This window comes from Moschus berezovskii, chromosome 24 (genome assembly GCF_049115385.1).
Source record: "Moschus berezovskii isolate FMDL1 chromosome 24, NW_MosBer_1.0, whole genome shotgun sequence".
Taxonomy (NCBI): domain Eukaryota; kingdom Metazoa; phylum Chordata; class Mammalia; order Artiodactyla; family Moschidae; genus Moschus; species Moschus berezovskii.
Window position 1 is genome coordinate 10,851,710 of NC_142483.1, and position 26,431 is coordinate 10,878,140.

General features: G+C 53.8%; 1 protein-coding gene across 2 annotated transcripts in view; it reads left to right on the top strand.

The window, feature by feature from the left end:
* Positions 1-5,838: 5,838 nt before the first annotated feature.
* Positions 5,839-26,431, top strand: part of MAPKAPK3 (MAPK activated protein kinase 3) — a 28,580-nt gene continuing 7,987 nt past the window's right edge. For both annotated transcript variants that reach the window (XM_055413915.2, XM_088832004.1), the window contains exons 1-3: positions 5,839-5,997; positions 6,260-6,535; positions 25,924-26,063. In XM_055413915.2, the coding sequence (XP_055269890.1) occupies positions 6,311-6,535; positions 25,924-26,063 (365 nt within the window). In that variant the 5' untranslated portion in view covers positions 5,839-5,997; positions 6,260-6,310. The remainder of the gene's footprint in view (positions 5,998-6,259; positions 6,536-25,923; positions 26,064-26,431) is intronic.

The following is a 26,431-nucleotide window of genomic DNA, read 5'->3' on the forward strand; positions in this document are numbered from 1 at the left end:
CCTCTGATAGAGAAGGATAAGAGGTTTATGGAAGCTTCCTGATGGGAGAGACTGGCTGAAAGGGAAATTGGGTCTTGTTCTGATGGGTGGGGCCATGCTCAGTAAATCTTTTATCCAATTTTCTGTTGATGGGCAGAGCTGTGTTCCCTCCCTGTTATTTGACCTGAGGCCAAACTATGGTGGAGGTGAAGAAGATAATGGCGACCTCCTTCAAAAGGTCCCATGCATGCACTGCTGCACTCAGGGCCCCCAACCCTGCAGCAGGCCACCGCTGACCCACGCCTCCCCCGGAGGCTCCTGGACACTCACGGGTGAGTCTGGGTCAGTCTCTTGTGGGATCATTGCTCTTTTCCCTCCTGAATAGGCCAGAAGCTGCTTGCCTGGGATGGGCATGGGTGTGGAGGCCTCATTACCACTTTGATGGCTGGGGCTCCTGGAAAAGTCCAGCATGGGGCTCTTGTGTAAGGTGCTGTTTTTCCAGTAGGAACTATCTACTACCCCACATTACTGTGAAAACAGAGGGGCTTCACAGCTTTGAACCTCAGCTCTCTGCCCCAAGACTCCACCCCTACCCTCTGCCTGTGACTACTGTACTAAACGCTTACTATGTGTCAGGTGACCTCAGCTATTTCCAGCCCCATTTCATTGTCTAACTACTACATATTGTCCCCTCTTTACAGGTGATGAAAATGAGGCAGAGAGGTTAAAATACACCCTAGATCTCACAGGTCCAGCCTCCCCACCCCATCCACCCCAACACACTTTCTCTCTAGGTCTTGTGACAAGCCAACTCCTAGGCATCCTTCAGGGTCCAACTTTCAGGTCCTCAGGCCAGTCAACACCAGAGCACCCCAGGGTCTCCTTGAAAACGCCCCCTACAGAAATCAGTGATTGTGCAGTTCTGTGTGTAAACACCAAGGGTTTTGCCCTCCAGCTGCCCTTTGTGAAGGGGACTTTCCTGGTGGCTCAGATGATAAAGAATCCGCTTGTAATGCAGGATACCTGGGTTCTATGCCTGGGGTCAGGAAGATCCCCTGCAGAAGGGAATGGCCACCCACTCCTGTATCCTTGCCTAGAGAATTCCACAGACAGAGGAGCCTGGCAGGCTACAGTTCATGGGGTCGCAGAGTCAAACACAACTGAGTGACTAACACACACTTTTTGTCCTCTGTGAACCTGACGGCACCGTGAACCTCCCCTGCATTCTGGGAAGAGTGGTGTGCCTCTGTCTTGCCCCCGGTACCTGCCTGCTCCTGGTGTGGTGGGTCCCTCAGGCCATCTAATTATGACCCCTTCTGCCCTCCTGCCCTGTCTGCTGGGCCCACACTGCCACCCAGTGGGAGTGCCTCTCCTAGTTACACGTGCCACATCTCCATGGATTCTTTCTTCTAGAAAAAAATCCTCCTCTGCACCCTAGAGATTCTCATTGCAGAATCTCTCTGCCCTTCCCCACCCAGAGCAATCACAGGTGGGTCATGAGAACACACAGCAGTGCCTTCCTCAAGTAAAGTTCGTTTGATCTCTAAACTTTCATGTGTGCAGCCTCTCCTCTCCTCAAAGAACAGTCCACATGCTGTGTGTGTGCGTGTTGGGGCAGAGGGGGTTCACCTGCCCACCCCCACCCCGTAGGGCCCCACGGTCATAGTGAGTTATTTGAAAACCTCTCGCCCCCATCCCCTTGGACATACAGTTTTCACGGAGGGCTGTGTGGCACAGTTTGCTACCTTGTACTGACCTGCTGGGCTTCTCTGGTGGCTTAGAGGTAAAAAATCTGCCCACCAATGCAGGAGATGTGGGTTCAATCCCTGAGTCGGGAAGATCCCCTGGAGAAGGAAATGACAACCCACTCCAGTATTTTTGCCTGGGATGGACAGAGGAGCCTGGCAGGCTACAGTCTATGGAGTCCCAGAAAGTCAGACACAACTTAGTAACTAAAACAACAACAGCCCACCTGCCCTGACCCAGCCATCCCAAATACTGAATCCTCCCATCAATGTGCAGGTGGCAGATGCTTGCTGGAATGTGAGCAGTGAGGGGAAACTATGCATTCTGGCTCCCCCGAGTCAGTTGCAAAACATGTCTATGAGGAACCCATGTGGAGACTGTGTGTGCTGTGTACCCATTGGCTTTGGCATGAACACTGTGAAAGGAGAGGCATTGCCATTGCCTACTTTTTACATTTCTATATGGTTCAGTTTTATTATAACAAGCAAGTTTGCTTATGCAATTAAAATTTAATAAAAAGAGATTAATTTAAAGATATAAAAGTGTTGGAACAATTGTAATCTAACTCTAGTTTTTAGGAAATAAGAGTGCTCAGAGGCCACAGCATGCAGAGGTGCCCTTGGCTACAACAAGCAGCCAGCTCCACCCTCAGCTTTCTGTTGTTGTTCAGTCCCTAAGTCATATCCATCTCTTTGCGACCCATGAACTGCAGCACCTGCAGCACCATCTCTGTCCTTCCTATCTCCCTGAGTTTGCTCAGATTCATGGTCACTGAGCTGGTGATACTATCTAACCAACTCATCTTCTGCCACTCTCTTCTCCTTTTGCCTTCCATCTTTCCCAGCATCAGGGTCTTTCCCAATGAGTTGGCTCTTTGCATCACGTGGCCAAAGTATTGCAATTTCAGCATCAGCCCTTCCGATTAATATTCAGGGTTGATTTCCTTTAGGATTGACGAGTTTGATCTCCTTGTTGTCCAAGGGACTTTCAGGAGTTTTCTCCAGCACCACAGTACAAAAACATCAATTTTTCAGCACCCAGCCTTCTTTATTGTCCAACAATCACATCCATACATGACTACTGGAAAAAACATAGGTCTGACTGTATGGATCTTTGTCAGCAAAGTGGTGTCTCTGCTTTTTAATATGCTGTCTAGGTTTGTCATAGCTTTCCTTCCAAGGAGCAAACATTTTTAAATTTCATGGCTGCTATCCCCATCCACAGTGATTTTGGAGTCCAAGAAAATAAAATCTGCTGTTCTATTTTCTCCTCGTCTATTTGCCATGAAGTGATGGGACCAGATGCCATGATCTTAGTTTTTTGAATATTGAGTTTTAAGTCAGCTTTCTCACTCTCTTCTTCCACCCTCATTAAGAGGCTCTTTAGTTCCTCTTCACTTTCTACCATTAGAGTAAAATCATCTACATATCTGAGGTGGTTGATATTTCTCTCGGCAGTCTTAATTCCAACTTGTGATTCATCCAGCCCAACATTTCGCATGATGTACTCCATCAGTTCAGTTCAGTTCAGTTCAGTCGCTCAGTCGTGTCCAACTCTCCGCGACCCCATGAATCACAGCACGCCAGGCCTCCCTGTCCATCACCAACTCCCGGAGTTAACTCAAACTCATGTCCACAGAGTTGGTGATGCCATCCAGCCATCTCATTCTCCGTCGTCCCCTTCTCCTCCCGCCCCCAACCTTTCCCAGCATCAGAGTCTTTTCCAGTGAGTCAACTCGTCGCATGAGGTGGCCAAAGTATTGGAGTTTCAGCTTTAGCATCAGTCCCTCCAATGAACATCCAGGATTGATCTCCTTTAGAATGTACAGCCTTGTCACACTCCTTTCTTAGTTTTGAACCAGTCTGTTCCATTGTTCCATGTAAGGTTTTAACTGTTGCTTCTTGATCCATGTACAGGATTTTCAGGAGACAGGTAAGGTGGTCAGGTATTCCCATCTCTTTACGAATTTTCCACAATTTGTTGTGATCCACACAGTCAAAGGCTTTCTTGTAGTCAATGAAGCAGAAGTAGATGTTTTTCTGGAATTCCCTTGCTTTCTCTATGATCCAATAAGTGTTGGAACTTTGATGTCTGGTTCCTCTGCCTTTTCTAAACCCGGGTTGTACATCTGGAAGTTCTCAGTTCACATACTGCTGAAGCCTAGCTTGAAGAATTTTGAGCACAACCTTTCTAGCATGTGAAATTAGTGCAACTGTCCAGTAGTTTGAACATTCTTTGGCATTGCCTTTCTTTGGGACTGGAATGAAAACTGACTTTTTCCAGTCCTGTGGCCACAGCTGAGTTTTCCAAATTTGCTGACATAGGGAGTGCAGCACTTTAAACAGCATCATATTTTAGAATTTGAAATAGCTCAACTTGAATTCCATCACCTCCACTAGCCTTGTTTGTAGTAATGATTAAAAAGCTGGCTTTAAACTCAATATTCAAAAAACTAAGATAATGACATCCGGTCCCATCACTTCATGACAAATAGATGGGGGAAAAATAGAAACAGTGGCAGATTTTATTTTCTTGGGCTCCAAAATCACTGCTGATAGTGACTGCAGCCATGAAATTAAAAGATGCAGGCCCGAAGATACTTTTGGATACTTGGGTATACACAGGAGATACTTTCCGGTGGGACAGAGGGCACGGTGGGACAGGTCCTGCTAGTGGCCTGTAGATGGCAGCAGAGGCCCACACAGAGATCCTGCCCCAATTCAACCCAACCTTCCCTGTTCCAAGTGAGCCACCTCACTTGGGTTGTGGGGTGAGATAGAAGGGCAGGAGCAGTGCAGCCTTGTTCAAGGAGACAGCCACAAACCCTGCAGCTCTAGTCAAGTTGTTTCCTCTTGCTGCTGCTGCTGCTGCTAAGTCACTTCAGTCGTGTCCGACTCTGTGTGACCCCATAGATGGAAGTCCACCAGGCTCCCCTGTCCCTGGGATTCTCCAGGCAAGAACACTGGAGTGGGTTGCCATTTCCTTCTCCAATGTGTGAAAGTGAAAAGTGAAAGTGAAGTCGCTCAGTCGTGTCCGACCCCTAGCGACCCCATGGACTGCAGCCCACCAGGCTCCTCCATCCATGGGATTTTCCAGGCAAGAGTACTGGAGTGGCCTGCCATTGCCTTCTCCGTGTTTCCTCTTAGGGGCCCTCAGTTTCCTTATTTGTGAAATAAGAGTTAACAGTCTGTGATGGGAAAACGAGTTCAAAATATGTAAGATAATCTAAGATGGGGGCTTCCCTGGTGGCTTGGACAGTAAAGAATCCACCTGCATTGCAGGAGACCTGGATTTGATTCCTGGGCTGGGAAGATCCCCTGGAGGAGGGCATGGCAACCTACTCCAGTATTCTTGCCTGGAGAATCCCCATGGACAGAGGAGCCTGGCAGGCTGCAGTCCATGGGGTCTCAAAGAGTTGGACACAATTGAGTGACTAAGCACACAATCTAAGATGGGCTCAGAGTGGAAGGGAAAACCACTTAACTAATAAAGAATATCTGGCACTAGGGTGGAAGGAGGAGACTTTTAAAATATGACACCAAAGCTCAAGCCATAAGGTGAAAAGTTGATGGAAATGACCAAACAGGAATTTAGGATTTCTAGTCTTAGGATGCTGTTTTCCAAGGGAATATGAACAAGAGATGCACAGAAGGGGAGAGATGCCAGTGCTAGAAAGATCCCAAGAGCAATCAGGAACCAGAGAGACGCGAATCTCAACAAAATTCCATTTCATTCTCCCTGTTGACAAAAATTAAGACTTTAGATAGACTGGCAGTGGGCCACCACTAAGTTGCAAACCTTACACATTGTACTGGAGGGCCTTTTGGGAGTTTCCAGAGAAAGCACCCGATTCCAGGGGCTAACTGGGGCTCCAAGAGAAGATTTTCTGTGCTGCCACTTCCTTGGTGGCTTGTACAATTTGCTGCTCGCACAGCCCACCCGGCAGCCGTCTGCTCTAGCGCTGGGGGTTCCCCGGCGGAGGGCGGAGCCTAGGAGGTTTCCGCCCCCTCGAGAAGCCACGCCCCCTATTTCTGCCGCCTCTCTAGGCGGGTCCGGCCCCGCCCCGTCCTGCCTGGGCCAGCCTGGCCCTTTAAAGCTGACCCAGCCCGGCTTGTAGTCGGGGACGCGCGGGGGAGGGGAGTGGTCACGTGGGCGGGCGGCGGCACGACTCGCGGCTCTGGGCGCTCAGGGCCGCGGCCTCTGGCGACCCCTGTCCCTGCCGCTTACCGGCAACCACACCCCGTGAGCTGCCGTCAGGTCCGCCCTCGTCAGGTACGCCCTCACAGGGCCCCCCTCCACCTCCCGATCCCGGGACCTCGCGGCGCTTTCCCCTCTTGACTGGTGGCCGGGGCAAGACTCGCCTGGTGCCCGGCTTGCGTGACCACCGCCCCCTGCCGCGGGTCCGTCCTCTCCAGCAACTCGTTCCTCATTCCCAGCCCAGTCCCCGGCCCGAAGCCCAGTCCGGCTTAGGGCGTCCATGGCTGGAGTGTATTGAAGGAGTCTGAGCGGAACTCACTCTTCGTCTCTTTCCCAGGTGGCCCCGGACGCGCCAGGCTGGGGCCGCCTCTGCGCGCCCCGCGGGGCCATGGACGTGGAGACAGCAGAGGAGCAGGGGGGCCCTGCGCCCCCGTCAGGTGCACCCTGCGGACCTTGTTCCGCCGGCGCTCCCGCCCTCGGGGGGCGGCGGGAGCCCAAGAAGTACGCAGTGACCGATGACTACCAGTTGTCCAAGCAGGTGCTGGGCTTGGGTGTGAACGGCAAGGTGCTGGAGTGCTTCCATCGGCGCACTGGGCAGAAGTGTGCCCTGAAGGTCAGTGACCCCGCGCTCCCTCGTGGGCGGGGGCCCAACAGAGACCTGTGGATACCGGCTATGCCTGGGGCCTCTGTGAAGCTTCTCAGGCTAAGCATTACCGTTTCCTCCTCTTACTCGTGTGTAAGGTTGGGCTCCTGGTCCCTCCTGCTTCACAGATGGGGAAACTGAGGCTTAGCTTAGCTAAGCTCAGAATGTCCTAGGGAGCAAGGGGTGTAGTCAGCTGTGGGTAGAGCCTGCTGTACCCGGAAGCAAGGAGGGAGTAACTCCTGACTCTGGGTTTCTGGCTGGGCCTGTGAGTTTGGGCCCAAGGGGGACCCGCATTCAGCTTGGCTGCTCCTTCTATGAGAAACTCTTCTGACTGGAATGGGTTTCACTTACTTTCTGCCTGAGGCTGAGTCCCTACAAAAGCTTGGGGCGGGACTAATTCTCCTGAGGCCCCTGCCTGCCCAGGCTGGAGTGGTGACAGTCTCCCAGGGCTGACTGGTGGGCAAGCCTGACAGCCATTGCCCCTGTGGGCAGGAAGCTACTCATGGACTCCAGATGAGTCAACCAGACCGATGTTGAAAGGGGCAGGCCCTGCCTCCGACCTGACCCACCCTGTTTCCTGGGCAGAGGGCGGGCCAGCCATCTAGCCACGTCACACCATAGACTCTCTGTGGGCCTGGTTAAGACCTCACTGATACAGTTGGAGTCCCCGGAGTCTTGAGGGTGGCTGACCAAGCTATGTAGTTCTGGCTGAGATCGTACGGTTTTGGGCCCAGGACCATGCCCGATACCTCAAATCCCTTGACTGTGTCCTTGCTGGGAGGCTGTCCTTGCTGCAGCCTCTGCCAGCGACCCCTTGGAGAGGTAGAGCATGGCAAGGAGAGTGGCTTCTGGAGGTTAGAATACAGCTGAGGATCTTCTCATTTTACAGACATTACAATTATGAGCCTGAGCCCAGAGTCCTGCAGTTGTAGCTCTAATCTTTGGCCTGCATTTGCCAGCTCTGTGACCTTGGACTAGATCTTGGACTCTCAAAAATCAGGTTCCTCTGCTCAAGGGTTGTTAAGATAAGAAGTTGATATGAGCTTGGAATGGAGTCATGCATGTAGAGAAAGTGGTACAGGGCCTGGCACAGGCCTGGAGAGGCCACAGGACTTGCTTAGGGCACAGAGTCTGCAAGTGTCTTGAGCAGGAACCTGGGCCCAGCTCCCTTATGTCTTTCCCAGTGGCACCAGGAGTGATAGAGGGGGTCATCTCCCCAGGTTGGTCTTGGGAGGGATCATGAGGATGGGTCTGGAAGATCTCAGGGCTGGGCTGGTGAGGCTGGGTCTCAGGCACAGCTTCTTTGCTTACGAACCCAGCAGTGGATTGGGATTGGGAGGCCCTTCTGGAGCCCCTGGCAGGGGATTCTCCAAGGCCTTCAGGAAAAGGGTGGCTCTTCTGAGGGGAGATGGAGCTAAGGAAGTGAGCAGTGACAATCTTCATTCTCTCCTTCAGCACCATCTTGGCCCGTTCACTCCTGCTTGGGTCAGGGTGCAGCCTGGGTGGGCAAGGGGCCATCTGAGGCCTCTTCTTAATACCAAGGTTTTGGCCTTATGAGCCAGGGCTGAGCTCCGACCACCCTGTGTGGTACTCTAGAGCTGTGAGTGAGACAGGGATGGAGTAGGAGGCTGGAGTTCATGGGCCCAGGTATCATTGGCTTAAGCAGGACTGGCTCTTAGCCTTTTCCCACAGGTGCTGTGTCTGATAAGTGACTTGGGGGAACTTCTGACTGCAACAACTTTCAGAGCACCTGCTCTTGAATATAGGGCCTCAGTGGTCCCTGTTGTGGACTGAGAAAGGGGCAGACCCAGAACAGATTCCCCTATTGTTCCCCTTTAGGTTTTTTGGGTGAGCATGGCTAGAGATGTTGGCTTGGGATCTTCAGAATTTGGTGCTAGGTTGGCCCTCAAGGGGGACATGGATTCGATGAGGCCCCCACCCCAGCAGCTTCCTGTTCTTGCCACCCCCCTCCCCACTCCAGTGACCAAGTCCCCACCTAACTAGGCAGGTCCTCTCCTGCTTCCAAGGTGGGACAACCACACCCTCTAGCACATCGTACCTATACTATGAGTGATGGCTCTAGTGAGGCTATAAAGCTTTCTGTTTGTAGCCTCTGCCCCTGCACACGGAGAAGGCAATGGCAAGCCGCTCCAGTACTATTGCCTGGAAAATCCCATGGATAGAGGAGCCTGGTAGGCTGCAGTCCGTGGGGTCGCTAGGGGTCGGACACGACTGAGCGACTTCATTTTCACTTTTCTCTTTCACACATTGGAGAAGGAAATGGCAACCCACTCTAGTGTTCTTGCCTGGAGAATCCCAGGGACAGGGGAGCCTGGTGGGCATCCGTCTATGGGGTCACACAGAGTCGGACACGACTGAAGTGACTTAGCAGCAGCAGCAGCAGCAGCCCCTGCACAGGAGGGCCAGGACCAGGAGACCTCAGCACATGGCCTGTCTTGGGCCCCGGGAGCTCAGTCAGCCCCTGAGTGGGTCTCAGCCCTCTCTCTGCTTCTGCCTAGCTGTCTCCCCAATTGCCCCTCATCAGCCTAAGCAGAGGCCCTGGGCTCCGGCCTTTGTGCTTCCCTGGACCTATATCCCTTCCTAGGCAGACCTCTCCTTGTCTTGTAATCTGGCTTTGTCCAGGCCATCTCTGCCATTTGTGGGCCAGGCCTAGTGTCCTGCCCTCTCTTCGTGCCTGTCTTCCTGGCCCTGTTGCTCAAAGTGATAGATAGTGCTTGGCATGAAGCCTGGAACACAGCAGGCACTCATAAAACAGGAAGAGCTGTGGTCAGTGTCCCTGTAGCTGTTGCTATTCTTTGGGGGCCCCAGAGAAGCAGGCTCCTCCTTCCTGGGGAGCTGGGCCTCTTCTTTCTCTAAGCCTCTGACCACTTGGCCTGATCCGTCTTGGCCTCCCTCACACTCAGTGACTCTCTCCCAAGGCAGCTTCCACTCCCAATGCCGTCATTCCAGTCTCCACACCACCCTTAGCACCTCTGCTGTCCCTTCGGCAGGAACTGGAGGTCTACCTGCCAAGTATCTGGGGCAGGGGACTGCCTCCTACTGATCTCTTGTTTGTGATCCCTTCCAGGCCTAACTGGTTCATTGACACCCCATATCTTCACTCCTAAGTGGACACAGCCACCCCTCCACATGGAGACCCAGTCCCTCAAGCCTTATCCGTGTAAGAAAGTCAGGACCTGGAGTTAGTGGTCAAAAGTCACATGACTTGATCAGGATGGGAAATTATAACAGAGACCAGAATCATCTCCCCTCCTGACTTTCTGCCAAGTACACGTGTGGTCCCTGGCCGCCTGGCGGGCAGAAGTGATAGTGACAGTTATATAAATGAAAAGAAAGGCTTGTGGGAGGGAGGTTCCAGAGGGAGGGAACATATGTATACTTATGGCTGATGCATGTTGATGTGTGGCAGAAACCAACATAATATCATAAAGTAATTATCCTTCAATTAAAAGTAAATCGTAGGAAACAAAAAACAAAGGCTTGATTAGCTTGAGGGGGTATGCAGTGGGAGTCTTCTTTCCCAGCCCTGCTCTCGGGGCTCTGGATCCAGTGAAAAATGTTAGGAGCCTCTGGGACTCCCAGTGCTCTCCTCGTCCTGTCTTTGTCAGAGTGGAGTATTGGGGTGTTGAATCCACATGCCATGAGGTCCCTGTGTTGCTCCATGGGTGGGGCTGGCCTGTTGGAGCTGGTGCTGTGGAGCTGGATTTGAGGCTGGGTGGGGCTGCCTGGCAGACCAGGTACTTTCTCATTTAGCAACTGCCACCCCTTCACCTACTGCCTTCAGACCGGTCAGATCACCCTGTGCAGGGCCTCTCGTTTACTGAGTTGACACATGAGGAAGCATGTGGAGGGCTGGCCACCTCGTACAATGGAGTCCCCGCTAGTGGTTTTACCGTGTCTCTCCAGGCCGCCCCTCTCCTGAAAAAGAACCTGAGCAACTCAAGTAACCTTCTGAACTGCCAGAAGTGGGCAGTTTGTTTTTTTGAAATGAAATGCAAATAGCAGGATTTGGGGACAGTTTTAAAATTATTTATTTTTCTCTATGCTGGGTCTTCATGGCTATGCGAGCTTTTTCTCTAGTTGCGACGGGTGGAGGCTACTCTCTCGTGGTGCTCAGGCTTCTCATTGCGATGGTTTCTCTTATTGCAGAGCACGGATTCTAGGGTTCAGTAGTTGGCTTCAGTAGTTGCGGCTTCAATGGTTGTGGTGCACAGGCTTAGCTGCCCTGTACATGTGGGATCTTCCCGAATCAGGGATCGAAACCATGTCCTCTGCTTTGGCAGGCAGATTCTCTTCCAGTAAGCCACCAGGAAAGTCCCAGAGGGGGATCGTTTTGAGATGCTTCTGGCCCTGCCCAGCTGGCCTTACTCACAGCTTCAGCAGCTGTGCTCCTAGCCTCCTGTCAGGATCCCCTCTGCTGGGACTTTCAGAATCATTTTCCCACCCCAGCCAGGAACTGATGCCATCCCTCCAGGCTTCAGGCCTTGGTGTTGTAGGGTCTGATACTCCCAAGAATGGCTGACAGTTTTCTGGAGTGTTCTGTCTGCCAGGCCCTGTCCCTGTGCATAATACACGTTATCTTACCTAACTCTTTTCATTCTCATTTTATTGATGAAGACACTGATATTCAGAGAGGTGATCAGTTTGCCCAAGATGGCTGGCTGATGAGTGGCAGGACTGGGACATGTGTCTAGGCAGTTTGATCCCAGAGTCTTAGTGCCTAATTCACCTCATGCAAGTCTGTGGGGACATAGGAGGGTCTCTGAGACTTGGCTCCTGGAAGAATGCTAACAACGTCATCCATGACTGCACTGGGCCCCAGGTGATCCTGCTGCTGTTTGTCTGTGTCTGTCCAGCTCTCCTCACTGTGCTGGATGCTATGCCTGGGAGTAGACAGGTGGTGTCCCCGCACAAGGATGGTGCTAGCTGTGGGACTGCCTCAGAAAGGGTGTTTGGTTCATCTCAAGCCTTGGGAGTCTCAGACAAGCCCAGCCCAGCAAAAGTCCAGGGTGCCACAGGCAGGAAGTTAGGTTGGGGAGTGGGCAAGAGGAAACTGTCATGACTGGGCCAGCCAGGGGATGTTTCCTGGAAGAGACCGTCAGCTTTCCTACAGGCCTCTGGTCTGAGAAGCATGTGGATAGCAGAGGAGGACACGGTGTATGCGTGTGTGGCAACGTGCCTGGTTTGCACAGCTCAGCACATGCTGTGGGGCACTGCCTCCCCACTCCCAGTCTTGTGTCCTCGTAGGATATGCCCATTTCAGCAAGCGGTGTCCAGGCCCTAACAAACTCCGGGGTGCCGTGGAGGGACCAAAGGGCCCTGTGGAAGAAGAAGCAGTTATGTAGGGTTTGAGGGATTGGGGGAAGGTCAGCGGTGGCTCTTCCTTGCCATTTGTCACAACAGAGATTCATACATCATCCCACTAGAAAGTGAAATTGAAAGTGTTAGTTGCTAAGTCATGTCCGACTCTTTGTGACCCCATGGACTGCAGCCCACCAGGCTCCTCTGTCCATGGGATTTCCCAGGCAAGAATACTGTAGTACATTGCCACTTCCTTCTCCAGGGGATCTTCCCGACCCAGGGATCGAACCCGGGTCTCCCGCATTGAGGTGTCTGTCTGTCTTTGCTGTCCTTCCTCACTAGGTGGGCAGAAACCCGCCCTCCTTCTCCCAGAACTTTCTTTCATAGTGTCACCAGGACCCTGGTGGAATGCTATTGCCAGGGATGCTGTAGGGTCTTCTGGGTCACGTGGGCTGTTGTTCAGCCCAGAGCCTGGCCTCCCTGACAACAGAGGTCTGTTACGTGTCTGCCTGGTCCCCAGGTTTGCACTTGGGGAAGTTGCTCTCCTACTCGAATCCCTCATCTTCCTCTCCCAGGGCCTCCTTGGGACATCCTCGTAGGGGGCCCCTGCAAGGGCGCAGCAGGTGGAGCTGGCTCTGCAGGCCCCCAGCCTCATCTGGTCCCAGCCTGGCAACTGGCTGCCGTGTGTCCAAAGGTGATGGCCACCAAGCAAGGACTGGAGACAGTGGTTGTCCCTGGGTGAGGCGCCTTGAAGCACACCTGTGCTGTAAAAGTGGGTGGCAGGCCCTACCTGGATGGGTAGGTCTGCTGATCTAGGGGTAGGGAGACCACAGCCCCAGTCAGCTCCCGCAGGCTCCCACCCTTTCTCAGGAGAACTTTGCTGCCCTCCCTCTCACCTCTTTGGGGCCTCGTGTGGCTCCACATGAGAGGCTGCCTGGGCTTGAGAGAGGACCGGGCTCTGGGCTTCCTTCCGCCTTCTCCCTGAGCAACCTTGGAAAAAGGCAATTTGGGAATTTTTTGCAAAACAGTTGTCTTTGTGCCAAGGGGTTTGAATATGTGGTGGGAAGCAGAAGTTGGCTTTGGTGGCTAACATCCCCAGGATCCTGTCATGAGACAGCAAGAGCCTGTAGGCGCAGGGCTCTCATTTGAGGCGGCCTGGGTGCATTTCTTTGTTGTTCAGTCACTCAGTCGTGTCTAACTCTTTGTGACCCCATGAACTGCAGCACGCCAGGCTTCCCTGTCCTTTACCATCTCCTGGAGCTTGCTCAGGTTGATGTCCATTGAGTTGGTGATGCCATCCAACCATCTCCTCCTCTGTCACCCCCTTCTCTTCTGCCTTCAGTCTTTCTCAGCATCAGGGTCTTTTCCAATGGGTTGGCTCTTTGCATGAGGTGGCCAAAGTATTGGAGCTTCAGCTTCAGCGTCAGTCCTTCCAATGAATATTCAAAGTTGATTTCCTTTAGGATTAACTGCTTTGATCTTACAGTCCAAGGGACTCTCAAGAGTCCTCTCCAACACCACTGTTCAAAAGCATCGATTCTTTGGTGCTCAGCCTTTTTTATGGTGCATTTCTTAGCGGCACATTCTTGGCCTCCGTGAGGACTCACTTGGGCTCACACTGCACCTGGGGCAGCCAGCGGCTTCCAGGGTTGGAAAGAATGGTGTGAAAGAATCCCCTCCCCACCCTCCGCCCTTTGGGAACTAACTGGATTAGGCCCAGTCTAATTGTGATTAAAATCCTCCTGTGTGGGAACTGTGGGGGTGTGTTTAGGGCAGGGGTACCAGGTGGCCCTTTGGGGGAACAGGGAGCCTCAGGAGGCCTTTTCAGCACTGGACAGGTCAGAGCCGCTGAGAAAATTGATTTGGGTTTTATTTTTTGCCGGTTTGGGATTAGGATCGCTTTTCTCTTCTGACTATGGCTTTGTGCTTGCTGCTTTCCCTTTGTGATGCTCTCCCTTTCTGTCTTCTCCGCCTCCTTGTCCTTCTCCTTTCTTCTTTCCCGGCTCTGTTTCTCCCACTGTCACTCGGCTGCTCCCCTCTCAGACCCTGCCCCTCTGTCCTGTGGGTTTCGGGCTTGGTGTTGGCTGAGGGCAGGCAGAGGACAGATGGGGGCTGGTCTGGTGCTCATCCTAGTCACCCTGAAAGTCTGCCCCACCCCCAGGGACCGGACCGGGGTGGGGGTGTAGGACAAGGAGGAGGAGCCCTGCCCACACCCTTGCTGCTCAGTGTTTCCTCCTGCTCCTGGCCTTGATCGGGTGCTGGCCACCTTGGTAGCTGGAGCAGTGGAGTCAAACCTGTAACCTGAGGCGTCCCCTGTGGGGTGTGGGAAGTCAGCTTTGGCTGTGGCCTCTACTGGTGGGTTTCCTTTTATGGCTCAGTGGTTGAGACTTTTGCTTGGGACAGTGGTGCAAGACTGGGACCCCCCAGGATTCCTGGGCTGAGGCTGGGGAGAGAGGGGCTGAAGGAGCCTGCAGAGGGGCTCAGAGATTTGAGGTGCCACCTTTGAGTCTGTGCGCCACCCCACACTCCTGGGCTGAGCACCCCAGAGCCGCTGGCCCTCTGGCCTGCACCCTGCACCTGCCCCCACCCCCACCTCAGTGTGGCTCACAGTCTATTTCAGGAGTGTGAAGGGCCAGAGCCTTGACCTGCCACTTTCACTGCCCCATTCTTATGGGCTTAGCCTCCGAGGGATTTGCCAGGCAAGAATACTGGAGTGGGTAGCCATTCCCTTTTCCAGGGGATCTTCCTGACCCAGAGATTGAATCCGGGTCTCCCGCAGATTCTTCACCATCTGAGCCACGAGGGAAGCCCCCAAGGAACTCATAGTTTATTCCATAGCTGTTCTGTAAACCCACACAAGCCCCCTTCTCGGGGTGTGCTTGAGGGCCTGGCCGGTGCTATCCGTGCCCTCTGGCAGGCAGTGGCACAGGTGGTGGGGGTGAGGGGAAGAGCACCCACTTTTCCCTTTGAGTGCTTCCAACATACTGAACACAAACACAGCAGAATCTAAGAATGGTTTGTTATCACCACCTTGTCACGGACACGGAGATTGAGATTCAGAAAGGTGAAGGAACCCTGGAACCCTGGCCTGTCTGGCAGCCAGATGGTGACTCTCAGCCTGTCTTCCCTGTGTGCCCTGTCAGTGGGGGTCAGGAGTAGGGCCCCTCTTGCAGGTCAGTCTGCCCGTCAGTAAGGTAAAGGGCTGGGTGCACTGCTTCTCAAGGCCCCCCACTTCTAAGAAGGCTATGAAGAGGATGCCCCAAGATGCCTCTCCTGGGCCAGCTGGCAGTGGTGTTGCCAGGGGAACAGTCAGCGGTGGTAACACCACTGGTCGGGTATGTGTCCTTCTAGGGACAGGAGCTGGGCATCTATGACTCAGGTTTGAAGACCCCTCTCCACTGCTCTGTATGATTCGGTTCCTGCCTTGAGTCAGCCGAGCCTGTACTGGGGTGTGTCCTTGCCCTTGGAAGGCCTAGGGGAGTGATGGTGAGTCACGCAGCCCATTCCCGTGGCAGGAGTGTCCCTCAGTGCTGCCAGGCTGTCACCCTGGCTCCCCCCACAGGGCGGGGTCTTCCTCCCCCTTCTACTTCTTCCTCACGGTGGTGGCTCCAGAGACTTCTCCCAGGAGCCAGGGGTTGGGTGTCGAAGGCCTGGAGCCTTCTAACCCCACAGGAGCAGGAGAGAGAAAGGGGCCAGGCACCAAGAGAGGCTGGAAGCCTGGGCAGCTGGTCTCCCCGCCTCCCCGGGGAGGAGCCTGGCTGCTGGTGCTTACCCAGGCCTGTGTGGGGAGCTGCAGGGACGCGGATGAAGCCAAGGGAAGCGGGAGAGATGCAGAGCAGATAGGAGGTTGGCTTCGGGAAGAGTCAGTCTGGGGGTGGAATAGGAACGTTCCTGGGGGTCTGAGCACCACGCCTCTGGGGGTGGTGCCGGCTTGCCTCCCACCCCCCACCCCCCACTTTGTGTTCCTTTGTCATCTTTGTCCTCTGGGGGAGAGACCAGCTGTCTTTCTTCTGAGGGCTCGGGCGTGCTGGGGCCCTTCTCCAGAGCTGCCCACAGGCATGGCCAGCCAGGGGCCTCCGCAGGGGTCGCTTGGGTGTGGCCTCAGTCACCCTCTCCACACCTGCCAGCCCTCTGTAGCCCGGCGCGGGCTCTGTGGGCACTGCTGGGCAGCTGGGGGCACAGACTTTGTGGCCAAGGTGGGGGTCTCTTCATGAGGAGGGACTGTTAAAGAGACCCTTAAAAATATATTTTTATTTTTTATTGAAAGAGAATTGCTTTACAGAAATTTGCTGTTTTCTGTCAAACCTCGACATGAATCAGCCTTGGTAGAAGAGACATTTTTGAGGTTAAACTAAAACACATTTGCTAAGAATTTTCCTGTCTTAGGATGAAGATGACTTATTTTTATGCTATCACAGAAGAAACAGAACCAGGCTAATGTTTCACCAATTATGTATGTACCTGATTTTGACAGAAAAATCCTCTTTTCCTCTAAGAAGTTAGACGATAAGAGAAGCCAGACCCTCTGAATATGCACTCAGGGGCTTGCAGGGCACCTGTGTGGCCGCTCCTCACCCGCTGTGGGAAGGCTATGGGCTGAATTCTGGGGTCTGCCACCTCCTGGGGCGGAGGGAGCTCTGATCCTGCTGCTTACACACTGTGTAACCTCTGGGAACAGAAAAAGATTCTAGCTCTTTCCGGGCCTCTTTCCCCACCTATAAAACAGATGCCCGTGGTCTCAGACCTGCCTGCTCCCCTCCCCTCAGTGCCATAGGTGAGGAGACTGCAGGCCCATTTCACAGATGAGGAGCTGGGGTTCAGGTCATTAAGGTCAGGCTCACTACGCACTCTGCAGAAGGGGACGTTGCTTGAACGGAGGCATGGAGGAGTCCAGGATGTAAAGGTATCTGCCACCTGGGAGAGTGGGAATGTGCCTTCAGTTTGCTGAAGCCGAGGGCCAGGTCAGTCCCCTGGTTTAGGTCCCTAGCACTCAACTGTGGTTCCTGTGCCGCAGGGTCCCTTTCCTGAGATCAGCCCTGATCTTCCCACACCCTGGAGGGTCTGCCCTTCCTCGCTGAGTCTTTCACAGCAAATCGGTATCCGTAGACTTTTTTTTTTTTTGATGTGGACCATTTTTAGTCTTTTTTGAATTGGTTATAATATTGCTTCTGTTTTATGCTTTAGTTTTTGGGCTGCGAGGCATGTGGGATCTTAGCTCTCCAACCAGGTATGGGACCCGTACCATACCTCTGGATTGGAAAGGTGACATCTTAACCACTGGACCACCAGGGAAGTCCCAATAGCCATAGACTTTTGACTCTTAGTCTACTTCTGCACAGCCTGGTCCTGCCCCTCTCAGGATCTGAGACTGTTTCCTGTGACCTGCTGGGGATCGGCCTTCTTGGGTTCTAGAGGCTGTACCTGAATTGCCCCCAATTCTGGAGAACAGAGAGGTGAAGAGCATGAGACCATGTGAGAGCAGGACCCAGGGGGATCTTGAGGCCAAGCAAGCCCCAAAGCCTGTTTCTACTCAGTGCGCACTGGGCACTGCTTGTCTGAGCTCTGTGTGTTCTCAGTGAGTGCTGTCACTGTCCCCATTTTCCAGATTGGTTCAGTGCGGATCAGATGGACCTGACCTCTGCATCCAGAGTGCAGGTCTGTCTGACCCAGAGCCCTGTAGCCACAGCTGGTCCTTCATAGTGCATGGTCCCTGGCCTGGGGCCTTGGGGCCCGGATCTGCTCCAGCTAGCACTTGTGTTCCCACTGGGCCTCCCCCTCCCTCCCTGGGAGCCTGGCTTAGCTTCCTCCTTCCAGAAGCATTCTTCCTGTACCCCAACCCTCACCCAGACCTGGCACTTCTACCTTTGTTTCTAGGTTTTTGGGGACTGGTAGGGGGCAGACAAACTGAGGCCACCAAAATGTAGCAAATTGAAGGAGTCTTGTGTTCTTTGGTTTTTTTAAAATTGTTTTCTTTCTTTCTTTTTGGCTGTGCTGGGTCTTCGTTGCCGCATGGGCTTTCTCCAGTCTCCTGTGCGGGCGTCCCACTGCAGGAGCGTCGCCTGTTGCGGGGCAGTAGCCTGCAGTGCACAGCTTCAGTGGTTTTGCTGCTTAGGCTTCGTTGCTGCATGGTCTGTGGGATCTTCCCAGGTCAGGGTTTGAAGCCGTGTCTCCTGCATTGGCAGGTGGATTCTTTACCACTGAGTCACCAGGGAAGCCCCCTGAGATTTGACAATTTCAAAATGTGTGTTGGCTCTCCTGCCATCAGAGCTTCCCAGGCAGACACTGGGCTCAGAGCCCCAGCCACTCCCACCTCCCAGGACTCTGGTGGCAGGTGATTAGGGAGGCGCCAAGCCAGGCAAGCCACTTTCCTCTCATTCCCGGCCATCAGCTACCCCAGCCTTGGCCTGGTTTGGGAGCAGCTCTTTGGGGGCCCTCCTTGTTCCTGGGTTCTGTTCTGCCAGGTTCTAAATCTGGGAAGAAAGAAAAAGGGAGGAGAAGGATCCAGGCCCAGTTCCTTAATGCCTACATCCTCATCAAGCATCCTAACCAGCAGTAACTCATCCATAGACCCCCAGGTCCTGGAGGACAGTCTGTGGCAGCATTTCCAGCTTCAGCTCCAGGCCTGGCTCCCAGGCAGGACCAGTAAATGTCAGGAAGGGGTCAGGAAGAGATCTGTAAAACGGGCAGTCCTCCCTGGGCATGAGGGTTGACTCCTGGTTCCCAAAGGACTCCTGGACTTAAACAGAGGTGGCCATGTGTAACACTTGTGACCCAGAGAAGCTATAAAACCTTCCTGAGCCTCTATCTCCTCAGTTGAGAAAGCCTCTATCTCCTCAGTTGAGAATGACGGTCAGTGGTGTCCTTGTTGAAGGACAAAAGCTCAGGTGTGTGTAACGTGCCTGGTACCCAGGAGGCACTCTGGGAACCTCCGCTGCTGCTGTTAACAATCACTAAATGGCAGAGCCTGGTCTAGCCCCAGGGTTGTGGGGCTGAGCTCCACGCATAAAAGGAGCACAGCAGCTGCCTGCATTGTCCTCACTGCCTAGAAGCCAACGGGTCTGGGTCCAAGTTTTGTTTTTTATCCAAAAAATTTCAAGATAATTCTGATACGCATCTGGATTTTAAGAAGTGATTACAGGTTTTTCCATTAAATTGTAGGTTTGGTAATATAGAGTTCTATGATTTTTTCATTGCGGGTCCCAATTTTGACTGTCACGACCCAGTGCTGTGACTCTGGGCAGGTCACGTCACCTCTCAGAGTCACGGGTTCCCCACAGGAAAAGGATGATGCTGGTTCTGCTCAGCAGATGGGGAGTCCTCAGTGAGGTGGTATCTGCCCAAGCACTGTGGCCAACGCAGCACTGGCCGAGCACCAGGGAGGGTCAGTTGTTGTGAAGGGGGTGTAACTCCGTCAGTCATCCAGCGTTCAGATGGGGCCCAGGCATCTGGGGTCAGGAGCATCATGTGAGCCAACCTCCCTGGAACTCAGCCACTGAGGAGGACAGGACACAGCCAGAACTTAATGAAGCGAGGTCTCATCTGGCGTGGGGCCAACTCATCCATAGCTGCAAAATCGGTTCCATTAGCTCCCTTAATGAGCTACGAAAGCTGGGGAAATGAGTGCGTGAGAGAGTAATGGCACATGTCTGAGGCTCTAATTTGAGACCGTGGCTAAAGAGTCAGATTTGACGTGACCAACAGCTCTCCAATAGCACTGGTGCCCTTGTGGGGAAGGAGAGGGTGAAGCCAGTGAGGAGGGGATGAGTCTGGCTCTATAAAGAAAATTGTTATTGTTATTTAGTGGCTCAGTCGTGTCTGACTCTTTTGTGACCCCGTAGACTGTAGCCTGCCAGGCTTCTTTGTCCATGGGATTTCCCAGGCAAGAATACTGGAGTGGGTTGCCATTCCCTCCTCCAGGGGTGCTTGACAACTCAGGGATGGAACCTGCATCTCCCACGTGGGCAGGTGGATTCTTTACCATCTGAGCCCCCTGGGAAGCCCTTATAAGGAAGATACTGAGACCTTAAGAAGGAAATTCCTGCTTAGAACCCTGAACTCGAGGTCAGTCTATACCATCCCATCCGAGGCTATGCCCTCTGTTCTAAGTAGGCAAAGCAGCCAGCAGGGGTCCCATGAGCTGGCCAGAGGCCGGAATGCCATGCCTGCTGCTGACGGCACAGGGCAGGTGGTCTCAACATCTGGCTCTAAAATGAATCCTGCTCTTCCAGTGGTATCTCATAAAGTTAGATATGTCCCCATGGGAAAATAATCCCAAATAATTACACAACTCGGAGCCGGAAGGGACCTCAGATATGGTTGAGTTGAAAACTCTTACCAAGAGGGGGTTTAGTAAATCCAAAGTGCTTTTTCTCACCTGTAACCTTCCTCTGTAATGAATTGGCGTTCTCCATAGTGGAAAAAAAAAAGTCACAAACCTAGATTTCCCCATAACATTCTGTGCAGACCCACTGCCTGAGTGTTTGACGCCCAGCGTGTGTGTTGTGGTGTAATCAGCAACCCAGAGATGCCACTCCTGAGAATTCCAGCCTGCCCTGCCTGAGGCTGGGCTGAGACCCTGGTGTGGGCGAGAAGGTGTTGGGGAAACTCAGCAATCCTTCCTGCCTCTCTCTGGCACCAAACAAAGCTGGAATTCCAAGAAAGTGGAAATCCTGGGAATTTGCTGACCCACAGATCAGTGAGAGGAAGTGGATTCCTGGCCTCTGGGAGGTTCGGGCTGTGGGCCATCCTGAAATCCAGAGTTCATATTTCTTAATTTGCTGCTGTCTCACTGATGGGAGAGATTATAAACCAGCTATCTTCCCCCGGAAGGAGTGGGTGTCCCGGCAGAGGCCCCAGCAGTTTGGCCAAGGCTGTAGGTTAATTGGCTGGGAGTGTGGAGGTTGGGGTGGGGTGGGAGAGGCTGCTTGTCCAGCCCGGGGCCTTGGGGCATCCTGTGTGTGTGTGAGGGGGGGAGAGGGTGATACTGTGAACATTTTTACTAGAGGAGAGCCTGTCCAGGGGTGCACTGGCTATGTGAAGGGGCATGTGGGTCTGGGAAGGTAGCCTTTCCTGGGCTGGGAGATGGCTGAAGAAGGGTGATGGGGACTCGTCCCTAGGCTGTGTCTGACAGAGTCACTGCAGACACCCCAGATCTGTCTGATGCTCTGGGAAGGCAGACAGAGTGCTTTCACAGCTCTGGACAACATGAGGTGGAGGGTCCTGCAGTGGAGATAGGATCTCAGTGGGAGAGGAGGTCTGAGCAGAAGGGTCTAGGCTTGGTCACCTGCCCAGGCAAGACTTCACAGGTTGAGCTGTGGCAGCAAGGCCCCAGTACTTCTTGGGCACCTGTCTGTGCCCAGTTCTCTGCCTGGCACTTCAGAAAAATAGAAAATATTCAGAAAAATAGAACAATGGACAGATTGTTGTTTAGTCACTAAGTTGTGTCCAGCTCTTTTGGGACCTCATGGACTGTAGCGCAGCAGGCTCCTCTGTCCATGAGATTTTCAAGGCAAGAATACTGGAGTGGGTTGCCATTTCCTTCTCCAGGGGATCTTCCGAATCCAAGAATGGAACCCACATCTCCTGCATTGGCAGGCAGATTCTTTAGCACTGAGCCACTTGGGAAGCCTGAATGGACAGATCGATGGGCCTTATTTTCAAAGTTAATATCATAGAGTTCAGAGTCACACACATACCATGGCCCACACACACTGACACACATTCCTCATACCCATACCACCTACACCCGTACACACCCATGCATGCAACCCTTGCACACATGTACTCATGTGTACAGGTACCCATGTTTCCAAGCACGTGAACACACTTACACACACACTCCACTGCTCATGTGCACACCATGCCCCTATGCACGCGTTTGTTTTGGAGCAAGATTCCCGAGTCTTGCAAGCAGTAGTTTTGGCCACTGCCTCTCTGACTTGGGGTCACCCTGGCCTCTCGTCCCTGCTCTGGGAGGGGTTGTCTAGATGCTCTGTGTGGAGTCCTGCTCTCCTCCGGCCCAGCCTCACCTTACTTCAGCCTGGCGGCCCCGGGGCAGTGACTTCATCCTCCAGAGCCTCTTTGCCTCAGTCTGCAAACTAGGGCTGTTGGTTCCCGCCCTGCTTGCCTCACAGGGTGGCACCAAGCATTCCCATGAGATAAAGGAAAAGAGTGTTTTGTAAACTGTAAATTGTTTTCCAAACAGTCAATTGCTGCAGTTGTTTTCCCAGCTCCTGAACTCAAGAATCCCTCCACCTGCTATAAACCCTGTGCTTGGGTGGGAAGAGATGCTGTGTGGAGGTAGTGGAGCGGTCTGGCCGATTGTGAGGCTCCATTACACCTGGAGAGCCAGAGGGGCACGGGCAGCTGTGTCTCTGGGAAGCAGGCTCTTCTTCCCTCAAGCTGTGAGGGGGTCTGCAGTCTGGTGGGGTCGGTCAGCATCTTGGCTGTCTGACTGCGGGCTCTGGGGGTTGATGAGAAATGGCAAAGGAGAGTGAGGGGAGAAGGGAGAAGTGGAAACCACTTCAGCAGAGTCTGTCATTTGACCAAGGAAGTGTCATCTCAGATTCAGTACTTACCTGACATCAGTTGGGGGGGCGTGGGCACACCTCCAGCACAGCTGGGAGCCGTCCCAGAGGAAGAAACCAGGGTTCCGTCCCACAGGTGTGCGGGGGAGCCTGTTGGGCACTAGCTGGAGCCGTGGAGCAACTCGAGACATCACAGACCCTCCAACTCTGGCGTACCTCTGGGGGGGCTCGGGGGCATCGGGTGGGAGTCAGGCCAAGATGTGGGTCTGTTGGGCACCCCATCTTCTTTTGTTCCCAGCTGTGCCTGGGGACCAGGATACTGAGTGGCCTCCAGCAGTTTCAGGAGTTAGGATATGGGGGTCAGTGGAGACCCAGAGGCTGCTCCGTGAGCACAGTGATTTGGAAAGGGGCAGTAGTAGGTACTTTGAGGAGCCCCTGACCAGAGGTCCCCTCTGTGGTTCCCATCCTTCCAGTGTAGCCCAAGCCCTGCATCTTAACACCAGGGAAACAGAGGCACAGGGAGGCAAAAGACCAGCCCCAGGTCACACTGAGAATAGGAGTAGAACTCAGGCCTCCTGTCTTAGCCCTGTGCTCTTTTCCATGCCTGGGAAGATGGGGCTCTTGCTTGAGGACCCCTTTTATGAAGGATAGTGACCCCTCAGGTACTTGAATGAATGAAGCCTACTTGGAGCAATGGGCTTGTGGGCTGGAGGAGTCAGGATGGGCTTCCTAGAAGAGGAGGTAAAATCTGGTTCACCAGAGAGGGCAGGTGAGTACAGCGGGGAGGAAGTTGGGCCAGGTTGTCATGTCTCTCCTTTTTTGAGCCTTCCTGGGTCCTCCCTCAGTTTCTTCTTCTCTCTTCATGATGGGTTGTGAGGGTTTCTTCCCTTTACCCCCACTTTACAGATTTGTTCATTAAATCCCCAAGTATTATCCGAGCCAGTGCTCTGTGTCAACACGGGAACCCAGACTGGCCCTGCCCTTGGGGGCCCACAGTCTGATGCTGGAGACGGCCCGGTGCCGGCCTGACTAGGGAAACGGCCGCATGATCTGGGGCCAGTCACTCACCTCTCTCTGCCTCCGTGGTGGTAATAAAGTCCCTTCCTCCTAATATTTGTAAAAGGCTCAGAACAGGGCCAGGCATATTGAAAGTGTATTGTCTATATGTGTATGTGTGTGTTTATAGAGTTATCAAAGGAGCAAGCTAATTGCAGGTCATGAGTAAGTGATGCACAGGAGGGAGGAGCAAAGGGCAATGATGCAGGAGCTTTCTGGGGAGCAGGTAATGTTTTCTTAACATTAAAAAAAAATCTATATTTATTTATTTATTTGGTTGCACTGGGTCTTAGTTGCAGCGTGTGGGATCTAGTCCCCTGACCAGGGATCAAACCCATCATCCCATCCTTTGTTTGTTCCGGAGCTAAGTGTTTTCTGCCAGGCCCCAGCCCAGACTCCCAGGTTAACCCCACCTGCCTCTACCTTCATGCTCCCTCCAGCCTGGTGGAGGTGCAGGGGCAAAAACCACTGAGGGAGGTGCTGGGAGGACTTCTAAGAGCAGGAGACATCCGAACTGAGCCCAGAACGTTCCTCAAAAAGGGAGGCCCAGTGGAGAAGGAGATGGAGCAAGAGAGCACCTGGTGTGGGCGGAGCCTGAGGCTTGTTTGGGATCAGTACCTCTGGCGTTCCGACCTGAACCAGGTGTTCTGGGGCCAGGGCAGCAGAAAGGGAGCTGGGTGAAGAAGGCGAGCTCTGGATGCCAGGGAAGAAGGTGGCCTTTATCTGGAGCACGAGGGCTGGGGATTTAAGGAGTGAGGGTGGGAACAGGTGGAGAAGAGCCAGAGAGGAGGAGGCGGGACTGAAGACCCCACAGAAAACCTATCAGCTGTGGGCTGGGCCCTTTGAGGGGAGAAGAGAGAGGACCCTGGTACAGGGGTCGGGGTACCAGAAGCAGGACAGAGTGAGGGTCCAGGAACCCTCCTGGAGGCCCTGCCAGGACCTGGTCAGGTTGGCTAGGGAAGAGGTGGCAGGGGGCAGGGAGAAGTGTTGGGAGGCCAAGCAGAGACGAGGTGCAGAGAGGACAGAGCAGGGAGGGAAAATGGTGCATCTTTGATCCGGTGGTTGAAGCCTGAGACACCTCAGGACGCAGTGGGGGCAGGGGGAGCTGATGTGACCAAGCCTCTTTCCCCCAGCGCTAAGTAAGAAGCTGGTGCATGGGAGCTGTGTGGGCAGGGAACAGAGGAGGCAAAGGCAGCACGAGCAAGGGATCCATGGTTTCCAGGCTGGAAGCGTCTGCCTACAGCCGCCTCTATGTGCCCCATTCTGGACTGTTAGCGGAGCGGGGGCCCCCAAGCTGGTGGAGGGACTTGCCCACCTCCTTGCACTCCACACTAGGGTCAAAGGGAACAGCTCCCCAGACCAGCGGCAGACAGATGCGGAGACCCACTGTCTTCCTCTCCACCCCAGTTGATCTTTGCCTAGATAGCTTGGTCCCAGAGGCTGCCCCGCACATGCCCTAGAGGAGGGGAGACCATCCTGCCCAGGAAGAAAGCAGGGCCCATGGTGGCCCAGGGTCCTGTGGGTACTGAGCCAGACGGAGCTGGTCTCAGCCTGTCTTGGTTTGCAGCCTCTCTCTTCAGCCCTGTTCAACCAGGAAGCAGATGTGAGCAGCCTTACCGGGGGATGCCTCGTCCCTGTTCTCCCCATTCTGGGCTACCTCCCCCAGAAGGCTGACTTCTCCACCCCCTCCACCACTCAGCATGACCATTTCAAGGTCTTGCTCATTTCCGGTGATTGGCCTTAAGGTTGGCAGCCACAGTCTGGGGCTGAGTTAACCCGAGCAAAGATCCCGACGCCCACCCACCTGCTGCCTGCTTCGCTATGATGCATCCTGTGGGGATGACTGTTATTACTCCATTTTACGGAGTTGTGGGCTGTGGCTTGGAGCTGTGAATGTTTGCTTGAGGTCACACTGAGTCATGGAGGAATTTAGCCCCAAGCCCGGAAACCTCACCTCACCAAGGAGTCACCCCCATCAAGGAGGGTCCTTCTTCCCTCTAGCCTCTACCTCTGGCCCACAACCCTCATGTCATCCCATTGGAAACATGAGGCTCTGGGGACATGTGGCTCCTGCCACAGGGTCTCACAACTGATGTGTGATTTGGCTACAAAATCCTCTCAATTTCCAGCTCAGTTGCTGCCCCTTGGGAAGGGAGGCAGGAAGGGCCTCTGAGCCCTTCCAAGCTTTCAGCTACCTCCCAGGCCTTCCCGAGCTACTAGCTAAGCTTGCTTGAAGCTGACCCTCAGCCAAGTGCAGGGGTTCATTGGACCACACATCCAGCTCGGATTGGAATCCTCCTTTTGCCCTTCATCAGCTGGGTGACCTCAGGCAGGTCACACGCCTCTCTGAACCTATGTGTCCTTGTCTGCCAGGTGAGGGCAGTGGCACTGTCTGGGTGGCTTCTGGGGAAGTGGCTTCTGGGCCTGACACTGTGTGTGCCTCCCTGCCCTCAGCTCCTGTACGACAGCCCCAAGGCCCGGCAGGAGGTGGACCACCACTGGCAGGCCTCAGGTGGCCCCCACATCGTGCGCATCCTGGATGTTTATGAGAATATGCATCACAGCAAACGCTGTCTCCTCATCGTCATGGAGTGGTATGCCGGCCCACCCTCCCTCAGCATCTCACTAGTACCCCTGTGGCACCCCCCAGCTCCCGCCATTCTTTAGAGGTCTCTGTCTTCAGATAGCAGCCCCGGGAGGGCCCCCCAGCCCCTGAAGGGTGATGGACCTGGGCAGCTGGCCCCAGGGCACTCCTTCATTGGTGGAATCCTCAATGGCTGTAATATGGCTTGCCTGGGTGTGATTCCCACTTGGTGAGGAGGGGCTGGGAGAGCTGTCGGAGAAGGCCACCAAGCCCTGAATGTGGCTGGGATGGGGGAAGACTGGGGGAAGAGTGGGATATGTACTGTCCACTCGGCTTTCTCCTCGCCTGGATTTGCGCTCCCATGGCTTCCCGCCTCCG